The following is a 16,282-nucleotide window of genomic DNA, read 5'->3' as shown; positions in this document are numbered from 1 at the left end:
TTAAAATGCCCAAATCATCATAAGGCATTGAATGTCATATCTAGAGACAAGGATGAATTTTTGAAGAAATAATCCACTAAATGAATTTCTTCTATTAAAGAATGTTTTGGAAATAATCATGTCATATAACAGTATCTAAAACATGCAATTTATAAGGGTATTGAAAGCCTTTCTAATAGGGTCCAATGTAGATCTCATGCAAGAGTGGATATTTCCTGAACTTGAAAAGGATGATCAGGTTACCTCTTTTTTGGTTTGCAAATCATGGGGTAAAACCATGACAGAAGAAATTGGGCAACCTAATATACCTTGGAGATATCTAAGAAAGCTTTTTGTCAAAGGAAGCACAAAAAGTGTAAATGTTTATAAAATGGTGGATGGGTCATGTTCAAGAGACATAGTACAATACATGTGCGTGCCAAATATAGCATGATCTCATGATCCATGATGTAGATCCTTATTGGTTACTATAAAATTATCCTATAGGAACACGTCCTAAACAAACTTTATTGATGGATTTTACAATGGCTAGAAAGAAGGGTGAGGGAACACATGAAAGATTGTTCTTCTCAACCATGTTCAGCCATCCTAAAGAAATATATGTCGACCACCTTAGAATAATGGAAGAAGTCACATTCAAAATATTGCTGGATGATATTTGGCTATAACCATTGAAAGTCCAACTCTGCTAATAATTTATGGGTTCTGAGCACATTACTCCACAAATCAGGGGGTAATTTGTTACTACCATTTTTAGATGTTTGATAAATATATGGTACATTGTATTAGGCCTCAAAAGGTTTAATATTTATTTTAATATAAAGGCTCAATCATACTGTAAAGCCCATGAAAGAAAGTCAATGGAAATCAACGATTAATCAAGGTTTTTAGGAGATGAAAGTCAAACAAGAACAAGGGCATGAGCAGTTTATGAGATGATCATGAGACGAGCTACATAAGCAAGAACGTGTGCAGTTCAGCGTCAGAAAGCAATTATGATTTGAATCAAAGATGATTCAAATCATTTCCCTCCAAAGTTGCATGGAAGTTACGTAGCATATTGGTGAATAAATATAAGGAAGATAATCAAGCAAAACACAACAAACACAACACACAACAACTTGTAAATCACTTTCCTAGCATAGCCTAGCCAATTCCCTTTTGGGGTTATAGTTTAGTTCTTAGATCTAGAACATGTACTAGAGATACGTTTGTTCATTCTCCAGTTGAAGCAAGAACTCATGGAGGTAGTAATCTTCGTGCTTACCCTTTAATTGTCCAGCATGGATTATCCTCATATGTGATGTAAAACTTTTTCTAATAGTTTTTAATGTGAATGGGAATATATGACTCTAATTAATAGATTAATTATTGCATCTTGTTCTATTTATTGATTTTCGCCTGAATTTATTAGACGTTGTAGTTTAACCAATTAAATTACAACAAAATACGTTAGCAAGGTTTCATCAAATTAAAATCGGTAACCCCCAAGGACTAAGACTCATGTGGCATTCAATATCAAATTAATGGGTGTGCATTGACTTATTTGCAAAGTCAACCAACTGATTTTGCACCAACACTTTCTTGTACTAGTTGTAGAACTAAAACAAACAATCTATTAGGATCTTGTGATATCTGCATGTGTGCTAAAAAAACTTGGATGAAATTTCCTTTAATGAAAATAAGCAGTTTCATTATATGGTTTGATTCGTTGAGATATTTTAGGTACGGTCCTTATCCTGCTAGTTACATTGTGTATAGCTCACTTTTTTTTTAACTATTGTGGATGATAATTTTTAGACAATGTAGGTTTACTTGTTAAAGTTTAAAGGTGCAGTCCGGAATTTTATGCAACAGTTAGTTTTGTCGAATGGTTCACACTAATTTGGTGTGGTTCTTAAGATGATATGGCTTGTAATAGTCTAACTTTACTTTCCATCGGTTGGAAGATTATTATGAGAACTAGGTGTTGTAGTTCAAACCTCATATGTGGATACTCCCTAAGAGAATGGTCATATGGAGTGAAAACATAGGTACATTTTTGGACATTTATCATGCTACTTGGTTCTCAAGCAGAGTTCCACTTGAATTTTGTAATATTTCTTTTGATGACCATTGTAATATTTTTGATTTTCCATTCTTATGTTCGCTTGTATCTAATTAGCTTAGCTATCTTCTTGTACAGTAATTATTTTGGGGTTACATAGTTAAAGGTATGTTGTCTTTACCTTATCTTTATTGTAATTGACTTATCTTATCATACTATTTAATTAGAACCTTTTTTAACTTTATCATTTTTCTATTTTTTCTCATATGCTAGTAGTACTATTCTTAAGGCAAAAAGAACATACCCTAATGCTTCACCGCAATGCTGACATATCTATACTGATGTTTCATTTCTCACAAAATATTTTTGTACGCCCACTAATGAATTGGGAGCCATTATCCCACACGATCTCTTATTTAATACCAAACTGAGTTATTCCATTTGATAAGGAAATCACCTTTTTGTCTGTCACATGTCGAAATGCTTCAGCGTCTATCCATTTCGAAAAATAATCTATCATCACTAGCAAGAAGACATGTTGTCATGTGGTGATGGGAAGTGGCTCGACAATGTCCATACCCCACTTCATGAATGGCCAGGGAGTCAAAATGGGATACAATAATTCATGATGTTGGTGCTTAGTTGGAGAATGCTTCTGACATGCCTTAAATCTTTATGCGATGTCCTAAGAATCTTGTAGATATATAGGCCAATAATACCCCATTCTCAAAATCTTATTTAACAAACTCCTGCCCCGAGGTTGTCACATTCCCCTTCATGCATGCTTTGCATGGCCTAGAGTGCTACATCTTTATCCAAACATCTCAAGTAAGGTTTTTCAACAAACTTCTTGAATAGGTTGTTATCAATTAAAATTAATTGGGATGCGTTCATCTTAAAACCTTGGGCGTGTTTCTTACCAACATGAAAGACATAATCCTTCAACCAATTAATGATAGGTTGTTGCCATGACGTTTCGTCCTTCATCTTGCTAACAGAGGCAATAGTCTTAATGTCAGGTCACTCAACTGCTGGTGTCATTAGGTGAACAAGTGGCACCTCACTCGTCATATCCTTTGACTTAAAACAAGACCTTAATTTTGCCAATGCATCTCCTTCCATGTTCTGATCTCTCGGGACTTGTTCAATCTCCATATTTTTAAAATAACAAAGCATTTTGTTGACTATCCCCAGATAAGTTGTCATCTTCGAGTCTTTGGCTGCATACTCCCCTTTTATCTGGTTCACGATTAACATCGAGTCACTTTTGATTCTCAAGCTCTTAATTGCCATGTCTTTTGCAACCAATAACCCAGTATGGTGTTGTCTCGTTGCATTGACTACAACACACAAACCCAAGTCCGATCCTGTTCCTCGCATATTAGAAGCACTATCTATTTGCAATTGCCAACCAGTCTCTAGAATTATGTCAACTATGTTGCAAACCTCCACTAGTAGAAAAAGGTCGACTTGCGTCGGACCTGGGACCCCTATTTGCGTCGGAATTGGGTCCGACGACACAGGTCTTGACGCAGATGACCTAAAATTAATCTGCGTCGTATGTGGAAACGACGCAGATCTTTTTACCTATTTGCGTCGCACGTTGTATACGGTGCAACGCAAATCAAGCATCTGCGTCGCTTCTCAGTAATGTGCGACGCAAATCAACCAAAATTAACTATAAAAAAAATTAATCTGCGTCGCATAACCCCTTAGGTGCGACACAAATCGTCATTTTATATATAAAAAAAAACAAATAATCCAACTTCCTTTGCAAATAATTCACAATAATCCATTTGCAGACTGAAATTTACCCTCATTCCAAAATTTACACCAAACTGAATTTGCAAATCATGAAATCATACAAAAATAATGAACTATCAAAATCATGAAATTAACAAAAGAATTATCTGAAATATGAACTATCAAAATATGAACAACTATCAAAAATCTGAATAAACTATAAAAAATCTAAACAAACTAACAAAGGAATTATACAAAAATAACGAACATCTTCTCTTCGAATTTTTGTTCGTTCGCTGCTCTTCTTCAAATTTACGTTCACTTTAAATTCGAAATATAAAATCTTGGTCTGCAGATCTGTAAATTAAAAAGAAAAAATACCAGAAAATTATACCATAAATTAAAAAGAAAAAATACCAGAAATTTATTTTTAGCAAAACAAAGAAATCCATAATTACAAGAGAATTGAAAAGAACCTGAATAAGATAAGTTTTTCGGCGAGAATTTGCAATTTTTGTTTCAATTTTTGTTAGCTGCTCTTCTTCAATTACGTGTTCGTTCGCTGAAGGTCTTAAATCTCGCTGGAAAACGGTTATTGATGTGTTCGAAGTGAACTTGAGAACTTGAATTGATGTGTTCGAAGTGAACTTGAATTGATGTTGTTGGTGTTGTTAGTTTGAAGAGAAACGGCTGGGTGAGGGAGGGAGGAAGGGAGGGAGAAAGAGAGAGAGAGAGAGAGAGAGAGAGAGAGAGAGAGAGAGAGAGAGAGAGAGAGAGAGAGAGAGAGAGAGAGAGAGAGAGAGGAGTTTTTAGGGTTTACTGGTGCGATTAGATGGAGTTCGAAGGAAGGAAGGAAGGAACGAAATGAAGCGGCGCGGTGAGTAGTGAGAGTTTTTAGGTTAAATATTTGGATGGGCCGCGAATCTGCATCGTATGGACCACGAGGTCCGACGAAATTTAGGATTTTGCAATGCACTAAAGTACCATGCGACGCAGATAGTGAAAGACGATTTGCGTCGTATTTGCCACGTGGTCCGACGCAAATTGGGCTTTTGCAACGCACTTTTGTTGCATGCGACGCAGATATATAGCTCATCTCGGTGCTCATTTATCCATGATGTGCGTCGCACTCTTCTTCAAGCGCGACGCAAGTAACACTTTTGCGTCGTTTTGCTTTAGATTCCACGCACTTCGGGCGACGCAAATCGTTGTTTTTCTACTAGTGCTCCCATCTGCCTCTTGCTGCAAGTTTCGGCTTAAGTATGCCACAAAATCTGTCAAGGCTTGTGACTTGATTGTTGTCATTATTGGCTCATACTTAATGTCTAATGCCGCCAGCTAGATCATCCATTTCGTCATTCGACTTGTGAGGTCTGGTCTTCTTATAGTAACCTTCATGAAAAAGTTAGTTCTAACCCATTTAGTATGGGATTCAAAGTGTGGGCACAACTTTGTTACTGATACGACTATTGAATATACCAATTTTCTAAAATAGAATACCTTACCACTACTCTAGTTAAGGACTTACTTACGTAATACACTGACTTTTTTGCATTATCTTCTTCCCGGGTGAAGATTGCACTTACTGCATGGTCTGAGACGGCAAGATACAACTGAAGAACCTCACCCCCTTTAGGCTTAGAAAGCACTTGTGGACTTGTCAAATATTTCTTCAATTGACGGAAAGCTTCCTCGTTGTCTGTTGTCCACTCGAACTTTTGACTCTTCCTTAACACGTCATAGAGAACATCCATTTTTTAGAAGACTTGGAGATATATGCGATTTAAAGCAACTACTTTACTTGTTAGTAGTTGGACGTCTTTCACACAGGCTAGAATTGCTTTGATCAGTTTAGGAATTGCCTCTAGTCCTCTTTTTGTTACCAAATAACCTTAAAACTTCCCTGCTAACATGCCAATTGTACACTTCGTCAGATTCAACTTCATCTGATACTCTATGAGGATACCGTATATCTTCTGCAAATGGGCTACGTGGTCTTCAATCTTCGGCTATTTTACAATCATATCATCAATGTACACTTCCATGATGTCCCCAATCAAGTCTTTGAACATCATATTGACTAGCCTTTGATACGTTGCCCCTGCATTCTTAATCCCAAATAGCATGACTTTGTAATAGTAGACTCCTCTTTCAATTATGAAGGTCATCTTCTCTTGATCATCTGGGTGCATCTGAATTTGATGATAACCACTTATGTCGCCTAAAAAGTTCAGTGTTTGGTGCCCAATCATAGCGTAGACTAGCGCGTTCTATATGAGGCAATGGGAACGAGTCTTTTGGACATGCTTTATTTGAATCAGTAAAGTCAACACACACTCTCAATTTCCCATTCTTCTTGGAAACCACTACGACATTCGACAACTAGTATGAGTATCTGACTTCTCAATTTTTCTAGTTTCCAGAAGATTATTGACTTCCTCATTGATTATTTTGTTCCTTTCTGGAGCTAACTTCATACACTTCTGCTTTATTTGATTTGTACATTGGGTCTATGCTTAACCTATGCATAATGACTTAAGGACTGATGCCTACCATGTATTCATTACTCCAAGCAAAACAATTAATGTGCTTTCTCAAGAATTCTTGCAACACGTACCTCAAGGTTTAGGCATTTCCCGATCTTAACCACTTTGTCTGGTTGTAATGGGTTTAGGATGACATCATGTGCCTCGAATAACTCTTTTCTTGCTCCCCTCACCTGACCACGCTGTAATTACTATGCGGACGTTGCGTTTGACTAGACGTTGCGCTTAACCTCGCGCCGGTTCCAATGCCTCCATATAGCATTACTTAGCCAACTTATGGTCGCCTTTGATCTGTTGGACTCCTCACTTTTTTGGGAACCTCACCATTTGATGTAATGTCGGTGGTGCTGCTCTGATCTTATGTATACATGGTGTACCTAAAATCATGTTATGAGCAGACAATTCATGTACTACATTAAAATTTACCTGGATATTCACTCCTTTGGCACATATTAGTAGGTAGATGATTCCTATCCTGTCGCGTGATTCGCCACTGAACCCAACAAAGGTAGTTGTCTTCATGGTTATGTTGTCTTCACTTACGCCCATGTCTTTCAAAGTTTTGATGGTGTCGATGTTTGTGCTACTTCCATTGTTGACCAGGATCCTCTTGACCAAACAGTTCCTCACGGTTAATGAGACCACTAAGCCATCATGATGCTCTTCTTCTTCATGAGTCTCTGAATCGTCAAAGGTTATTTACGCTTGTCCCAGCTACGGAACTCTTGTTATCCTTCCTCGGGAGGGTCTTATGTTCCTCTCGGTATGTAATTTTGAGATCAATGTTGAAATTCCGAAGATGTCCAAGCTTATAGTGACCAGATCTCCAGAGATCCTGCAAATCACGGTGAAAACTAGCGCAGGGTGTTCCTAGGAAAGGCTCTCCAATGCTCAAGTCAGTGAAGTGATTGAGGTAGAGATGAAAAGTGCGTAAATGTAGAGAGACATGCTCTAATTTTTATAGATAAGAATTGAATACCTGTTCATTGATGAGACTGTTGCCTTCTATATTAAGGGCATTTTCCATACAAGAAAACCTAATAAGAAACATTCCACTTTTTAGGAATATTGTCTGCCTTTTTGGATAAGTGTTTCAGACCTTTTTTTGGTTGTGGGCTTCCACTGATTAGATGGGTTCACAATCCAATGTACCCAAACACAAATAAAAAAATATTAAAAAAAAAATCGTGAGTAAGCCATACTTTTGAATGAGAAAAGGTTCAAAAGTAAAAAGTGCAACCGCTATCTTTAGTCTTTATATAACTTTTAGTGTTACAACTTAATAGTATAATTCTTACATATATATTATTTGCAAGCAGAGGTAGTAATTCATGAAATTACTAATAACTTCCACGACAAACCTATCTTACTACATAACTAGCTTATAAACTAGCTTATAAACTAGATTGTTTATATTCATCATCAATAATCAAGCTTAACAAGCTACCATGCACAACTCCACAAAAAGAAAATAACAAAATGTTAAAACAAGCTAGAGATACATTTCATTGATTGTATCTTGATTTTCTAAGCATCAGTACACATTGAGTCTGTAGTGCTCGTTGTTGTTGTTGTCGAAAGCTGACCGAACCTTGACACAAAAGATGATTGCATACTAGTATTATAGAAGGATCGAGGGCATTCAGGGGCTGGCGTTGTGTTAGTAGTGGAGTCGTCGTTGAGCATCAAAACAACTGTTGACATGGTTGGTCTCTCATTCGTGTTCTCTTGCGCACACCATAAGCCTATTTGAATGCATCTCAAGACTTCAATGCTTGAATATGAATCTGTTAATGTTGAGTCCATAAACTCCAAAGGCTTTTCTTCTGTCAAACTTTTCCACGCCTAAATACTCATGCCAAGATTAATGATTACTTATATTATCATGCTTGATATAAATTCAGTATGGATATGTAAGCCTATATAATTAACATATACTCACATGGGTCAAGAGGTCTCCACCTCCAGATGGGTTGAATCTTGCACTAATCTTCTTGCCGCTCACAATCTCCAAAAGTAACACACCAAAACTATATACATCTGATTTTACAGAAAATTTTCCTTGCATTGCATATTCAGGAGCCATGTAACCACTACAACACACTCAAAAAATTACACAAATTAAACTTAGAAAACCTTAAGATTAAATTAGAAATTGATCATAAAAATCTCAGCTATAAGTTCTCTACTTTCGATAATCACAACTATGCATTATTTGATTTAATTCGACAATCAATCCGACTTGCGTGGACCCGGTTCACACTAAAAATAGTGTGGACCAGGTCCAGGCACGTGACCCGTTATATCACTTTAATATACACTATATCATTTTAACATACACTATATCATTATAACATACACTATATCACTTTAACACACCCTATATCACTTTAACATACACTATATCACTTTTAATATACACTATATTACTTAACTACACTATATCATTTTAACACACACTATATCACTTTAACACACCCTATATCGCTTTAACACACCCTATATCACTTTAATATACACTATATCATTGTAACATACACTATATCATTGTAACATACACTATATCATTTTAACAAACACTATATCACTTTAACATACACTATATCACTTTAACATACACTATATCATTTTAACATACACTATATCATTTTAACATACACTATCATAAACTCACGTGATATGGATCGAGCAGTGGCAGAGGTAGCTTGGGTCACCTGGGGTCAATTGACCCCGTGAATTAAAAAAAAATTGTAGGATTTTTCGGGAAAAAAAAACCAGCGCCCAATAGTCAGCTCTTCAGCTACTTCAATTCCCCTGTATTCTTATCTGTCACTTTGGCCCACTTCCCAACTCCCAATTCCCATCAAATTTTCAATTAAATCAAATATTAAAAATCATTTAATTTTTAAAACTTATCACTTTCTCCCACCTTCCTTTCCCAATACACCTCATGACCTCAGTATCTCACGCTCCTTCCTTCACGTTCACGAGTTCGATAGTTCAGTCTGTTAAGTCGCCAGAATGATGGTGTCCGTCAACCACCGGGACGCACGCTGCACGCCAACCAAGCGACCACACCGCACGCCTGCACCACTCCTCCGACCTCCACGACTCCGTGCACAAATCACACTTCACAAATTTGAGGGTTTTATGTTTCTTTTGTTGGCTTTAGTGGCTGGGAATTTTAAGGTTTTGGGTTTATTGATTAGGAGATTTTGTGTTTGTGATGGTGAAGCTACCAATTATGCGTATAAAAGATGTGGGTCTTTCAATGGTGTTTGTTCTTCTGTTTTGGTCTTTTTTGGGAATGATCCTGGAAGATAGGAAGGTGATCAGGGAAATACTTTATGATATCGACGTCGATTCGGCTTCTGAAGCCTCAGATGAAAATTTGGTATAAAATGTGCTTGTGTTTTTTTTTTGAGCTTATTTGTTTATGTATAAAAGTTTTAGTATATACTGTTCTTTCATGTGAATAAGTTGTTCAATTAGATTAGAGATGCATGTGGAGCTGTTCAATGTCTGATTGTTCTGTGATTCATGCATATTTTTGCATTTTTATGAGTGCATTGTTCTGTGACTCATGCATATTTTTGGTATGAAATTTGTTAATTTGAAATAAATAATGAATATAGGAAAGGATGAGTGATACACTTAGAATAAAAAAATCAAAGGCAATGGAAAAACAACTCGATCTTCGACAATGTTTCTTTGCGTTGTAAAAATTTTTAATATTGAATATCTTTTGTTTTTTTTTTGTGACCCCTCGATTTGAAAATCTTGGATCCGCCACTGGGATCGAGTGCACATTAATTAGTGTGCACTGGGTTCATATTAGTTTTTTTATTCGACTATTGGGTTTATCGTTGCAGTACTCTAGTAACCTATATTATCCTTATTAAAGAAGTTATCATGACACGGCACTTTATAATTGATTATTATGTTTCCCCCCAAAAATAGTAATCCCCACTTCTCGTCCCCTTTGGCCCTTGTCTGTCCTTCCGTAGCTTCAATAAAGAATTATTTGCAAAAGGTTAAAATATATAATTGTCGTTAAAATTATTTAGGCATCACTCAAGACCAAATACTCGTATTAGTTATGAAAAATGAGACTTAACCCTCTATGGCAATTCTTGTACCGAAATGGTAAGATCTCGTTATATTCATCAAAAACGACACTTGTTTTTACAAAAAGATATATTTTTTATGTCAAAATTATTATTCTAATTCTTACAATCCCCTAAAAAATTGAAAGGGTAATTTTAAAACATTGGTATATCCGATTAACTAATTACCTACAAGGATGTTAAATCGTAGAGCTTTAACACACACCCCCTTAGAAATGTACAGCTGTCACGCTAATTAATTGAGAGATATATAGCGTAAACGCTGACAAGGAGAAGAATGAAATGGCAACCATAGAATATTGCTCTAGATGGGGTTAAAAAGGACTTATATGTCGCTTGATGTTTATATTAACATCTATTTGTCGCCATTGAAAATATAAATATGAATGTATCAAAGATATGTTAAATTAAAAACCTACCTTGCTTATGGCTCTTGTCTTTTGCACTTTCTACCCAAGTACTTTGAACTTTTTTCTTAAAGGATACCTTAAAAACAAATACTAAAAAAACAAACATGTTAATGTATATGTTTGGGAAATGGTATCATACCGATGTTTGTATATATTTAAAATATCATGTTTTAGATTTCTTATTAATAATTAGTTAAACTTATTCATGTTTAAAGGTGTGTGAAAAATATGAAATCAAAAGTGTTTAAAACAATTTATAAACTTCAAAGCATTTATATATTTAACTGTCAAACAACAATAATAAACTATATAAAAAGCAAAAAAAACCAAAACTTACTACGTTCCGACAATTCTGCTAGTGTCAGCCTCTGTTTGTTCAACTTTAAAGATCCTCGCCAAACCAAAATCTGAAATTTTTGGGTTCATATTTGTATCTAACAAAATATTGCCTGATTTGAGATCACGATGGATGATTCTTGGGCGAGAGTCTTCATGAAGATAGAGTAGTCCCCTTGCAATGCCTTTTACAATATTGTAGCGCATAGGCCAATTTAATTCTCCTTGTTTTCCTGCATCTACATTATAGTTTTTGTTGAAAATATACAAAATGTTGCATATATAAGCTCAAGTGTAGCCCGGGCAAACCCTGAATCGGGGCAAGCAAGGTGCCCGTCCAGCGCCCATAAATAAAAAAGTTATGCCTTAGTTTTAAAAAAATTTAGCTGTTATGAATGCAAGAAATTAAATTAGCAAACTAATAATCCTCAACTTGCCAAAAGAGCAACTTCATAAAATCAATTCAATTATACATTGCTCAAACTCCCAATCAGATGCCTTTAGTAGAGGTCCTTCCAAATCCTATAGTCATTTGTTTCTCTCCTACCCCATTATCACTCATAATTAATATATCCTCTTATTAACATTCCCTAAAATCAACGAGGTTTACGTATGGTTATTTTTTTCCACTTCTAAAATTGATTGGAGGAGAAAATAAAGTATGCTTTTATTTATCCATATCTCACAATTCATCTGAAAAATTACTTACTCTCACTCTTTTGTTTCTCAAATTTGCTACAAATTCACAATTGCTATGGGTATATAACTATATACCCTAAAATCAAAAATTGACTTTAATACCATGTTGTATTAGCGTTCTATTTATCGTTTCAAATTATAAGCCATTTTGGTTATAAAAACTTTTTTCATAATATAAGAAATTCTATAACATCGATGTCATATTAAATTTTATTTTATACTATCAGAGCAAGATATAGGCCGTTTAATTTGTATTATTGATACAATATTTCATGTTAATTATTATAATTGATATAAAATATAACTAATGCTAACTAAATTATTAATATGTAAAAATGGTTTACATGTCTTATATTTTAAAACGAAGCAGTAACAATAACTTTTCATGTTATTTTTCTTCGTAATTCCCATATGGAAGACCTAATTATGCCTTTAATACCATGTTTTATTCGGATACAATTTAAAATTAAGTTTAAGGTACTCATAACAGTTTACTTGATTGGTAGGATTTAGGGAAGAATTAGCTGGAAAAGAGTGACTAATTAAGAGATCATAAAGGAATTATATATAAAGCTCCCTAATCTTTAGTTTTAGAAATTATATGAGATTCTAGATAAACTCAAACTAGATAGAGGGAAGTGAATCTTATAGTTTTTCGAGTTTCTTTCTTCCAAAAAGTTGGTGGAATGAAGGGGAAAAAAAGACTGTCCTTTAAATCACATCCATAAAATCAAACACTCATGTAAAAAATTCAAATCAAACACTAGAAACTTTAGTGCCTTTTACATCTCTTTTCTTCATTTCATATCACTTCATTCACTATAAAAAAATACCAAACATAAGGTAATCAAGAAAAAGAGATAGAATCACTAATAAATGCGAAGGAGGTAATCAAGTGCTATATATATTTGTGCTAATTTTCTCTTGTCTTTTTTTTTTCAAGGCAACCTCCAAAAGGGAACTAATTTATTAAATTGTTAGGAGCAAAAAAAACAATAGACTCCGAGAACTCATACTCCCAACACCTTTTACCTATCTTCATAAGTTAGATATGAGCTAAAGCATGAGCAACACTATTCACTACTCTCGTAACAAAAGAAAAAATAACAGACTCAAAATCAGATACCAAAGCTAGAATATCATCATGTACCAAATGAAAATCACTTGATCCACCAACACCCTTTTGCAGGGCTTGTATCACCTAGAGACTTTCACTCTCCATGACAACACGTTCACATCTCTACTTCTTAGCTTCCAGCATGCTAGTGAGGAAAGGCTTGCCCTCGACTACTCGAATATCCCAGCATGTCGTCATCTGCACTACCACACAATACACCAACTCCTCTTTCTCATCACGCAGCCACGCCAATGACCGTATTGACCTCCCCCGGCCTTCCCGCATGCACAATGAATTTCATACAACCCCTATCCGGAACCTTCCATATTGTCGGATGCCTCTCACCTCCCCCCACCTTTCTTCTTCTTCGTTTGTATAGCCTCTAAGGATTCGTTACAAGTTTTCAGAGTATAAGCAACTACAGAGTTCGGCTCAACCAAATCATTGTCCATCAAAGCCTTGCACCTTGCCCCCAAATTGACAAACTCAAAGTCAAAAATAGATACCTGCTCATTCTCCAAAGCATTGAACATGTAAGACCACCAATCCACGACCCTAGTGCAGCCCCTTGGAACCTCGTGTGGTAACCCTCAAACCTCCCACACCCCTCTTACCAATCCACACTTAGCCAACGCATGTAACCCCGACTCTTCGGCCTCTCCACATAACCCACAAGCAGCGCCCATAGTAAGAACTCGATGATTAAGCCCAGATCTCGTTGTTAGCGCCTCCAAACACGCCCTCCGGGCGAACAATTTAACACGAGGGGTAATTTCCGCCCCCCCACACCTTATTCCATATATGAGTTGCATTGGAAGTGGACTCCTCCGTAGATGTCCAAACATCACCCATCAAAGTTCTATAGGTCGATCTAACAAAGTATATTCCATATTTCTCCAAGTCCCAACACAACCTATCCGTCGGAAGTCTAAAACTAATCATTCACAATCCTATTCAACTCAAGAGGTAAAAACAAAGAATTAAGCAAGTCTCTATTACAAGTCTTCCTAATGGGGTCAATTAACATAACCACTTCCACTTCAACACTTTTCGAGTTTGAGTGCCCGAAATCCAAAGATAGGACCATATCTTAATGCTTTCACCATCTTCAACCCTCCAACGCAAGCCTCACCTAAGCAACCACTGAGCCTCCCATATACCCCTCCAAGTGTAGCTAGGAGTATTTCCTAACTCAGCTTCCATGGAGTTGGAAGACTGATAGTGTTGTGCCTTTAGGATTTGTTCAATAAGACTTCCCTGTGATATGGCAAGTATTATTGATGGAGTTTTTGAAATCAAAATTGTTACAAACTAACAAATGTGTTACATATTTATTATATTTCATACTTAGTTTTATATTGACCTGTATTTCCTTTTTCCTATTTGGCTTTGCCTTGTTTACCTTTTGGTAAGCAGTATTGCAGGTGATGTTTGAATATGCATCAGAGTATACTAGGAAGGGGATCTTCACCTAGAGTAGGGGGTTTATTTATTTTGAGTATTGAGACAATATTTACTTTTATTAATAAATAAGTATATTATTTTTGGTTAAAGTCTTCCGCTGCAAGTTATTTAGTAGTTAATAATAGTTGGTTGCCGAAAGCGTGTTAGTATTATTTACTAAATTATTTATTTAAAAGTGAGTGATTTGGGGGTGTTACATATGCAAAGCCTTCTTAGTTGCCTATGAATCCTGCAATGAAGCTCTAGAGAAAATTATATAGTCATCAGCAAACAGAAGATGATTAACAGAAGGGGTCGGTGGAGCAATCTTAATGTCGCTCAAAGAATTATTTTCCCCAGTCTTACATAACAAATGAGAAAGATTTCTGCACACAAATAAAGAGATAGGGAGAGAGTGAATCTCCCTGTCTAATCCCCTTATTCGGAGCAAAATCTTCAGTATCCCACCGATTCACAAACACCGCCACAGTAACTGATCGAACACCTCCATCACCCTACTCCTCCAACCCATATCAACCTCGAATTTGATCAGCACAACATCTATAAATCCCACTCAAACTTGTCATATGCTTTTGACATATCCAATTTCATAGCTAACCCTTCTTCGGCACTTCGAAGGTGCTTCATATGATGGAACAACTCAAACACAACCAAAATATTATCTGTAATCAAATACCCTGGAGCGAAGGCACTTTGATTGACAGAGACAATTTTATCAAGAAAATTTTTGAGACGGTTGGCAAGCACTTTCGAGACCAACTTATAAACCACATTGCACAAAGAGATAGGTCTAGAATCCATCATATACTCCGTATTACTCTTTGTTGGGATGAGAGTAATAAAAGTACCGTTGAGATGGCTAGGAATCGGACCACCCCTCAGAATTCTAAGAACCATATATGATATAGAAGCCCCTACAATATGCAAATATGACTGAGAAAACATAGGACACATACCATCAGGGCCACGGGCCTTTAATCGGGTGCATCTGGCTGGCAAAGTGTATCTCCTCCTCCTTATACTCCGCCTGCAAACTCTCGTTCATCTCCTCTGTCACTCGATCCCGAAAGTGTTCAAGTGCTTCTTCTATCATCGATGGTTAGAGGACGTAAACATTGATCTAAAATACTTCACCGCCACCCTCCCTACATTATTATCACACACAACGTCAACATTGTTCTCATCATTAATGGCTCGAATTATGTTTTTCTTTTTTATTCTTGAAGCTCTTTGATGAAAAAACTTAAAATTCTTTTCTCCCTCAGCAAGCTAAAGCACTTTAGATTGTTGCTTCCAATAACTCTCCTTAAGAGCCAAGAATCGGTAATCTCTCTCAAAATACGCTTCATCCTCTCCATTTACTGTAGTGTAAGGCCTTTCACATTTAGCTTCTTTAGCTCTTTTCTTTTTCAGTTTCTTGAAAGCTAGCCCAAATTTTCCTTGCCCCACTATTTTTGATCAGCAGCACACATCTCCAGCTTAGAGGCCAAAGTACCACCTCCTAGCCATGCATTAGCAATCCTCTTTAGCCCAATACTGCCTTAAACGAAAAGGTTTCGCACCCAAAGCAACTCCACTATCCCGGTGCCAAAGAGTGAGTTTACTCGGTGCATGATCAGATCACTCTTAATCAAGATGAAGTAGTTGACCTATCGAAAACATATCAAACCAACCTCCATTCCCAAAAACTCGATCCAATCGACACTAAAAATTTACTCCCTCCTCTTTCCCATTCTCATATGTGAATTCATACCCCTTGAAATCATTTTCTTTTAAACCACACACATCCGCAA

The 16,282-nt window shown here is 36.2% G+C and overlaps 1 protein-coding gene across 2 annotated transcripts in view; it reads right to left on the bottom strand.

Annotated features, from left to right (window-relative positions):
- Nucleotides 1–7,555: 7,555 nt before the first annotated feature.
- LOC104882936 (cysteine-rich receptor-like protein kinase 25) overlaps nt 7,556–16,282 on the bottom strand; it is a 34,806-nt gene continuing 26,079 nt past the window's right edge. Inside the window, exons 5-7 of one of the 2 annotated variants that reach the window (XM_010667360.4) lie at nt 11,211–11,442; nt 8,279–8,429; nt 7,556–8,181 (exon numbers count right to left, since the gene is read on the bottom strand). In XM_010667360.4, the coding sequence (XP_010665662.1) occupies nt 7,864–8,181; nt 8,279–8,429; nt 11,211–11,442 (701 nt within the window). In that variant the 3' untranslated portion in view covers nt 7,556–7,863. Of the gene's footprint in view, nt 8,182–8,278; nt 8,430–11,210; nt 11,449–16,282 lie in introns of both variants that reach the window. The other variant, XM_010667359.4, reaches the window with a different exon arrangement.

The sequence above is a fragment of the Beta vulgaris genome, chromosome 8 (genome assembly GCF_026745355.1).
Source record: "Beta vulgaris subsp. vulgaris cultivar EL10 chromosome 8, EL10.2, whole genome shotgun sequence".
NCBI lineage: Eukaryota > Viridiplantae > Streptophyta > Magnoliopsida > Caryophyllales > Amaranthaceae > Beta > Beta vulgaris.
Note: the sequence above shows the minus strand (reverse complement) of the source record. Positions and strands in the feature narration are given on the sequence as shown.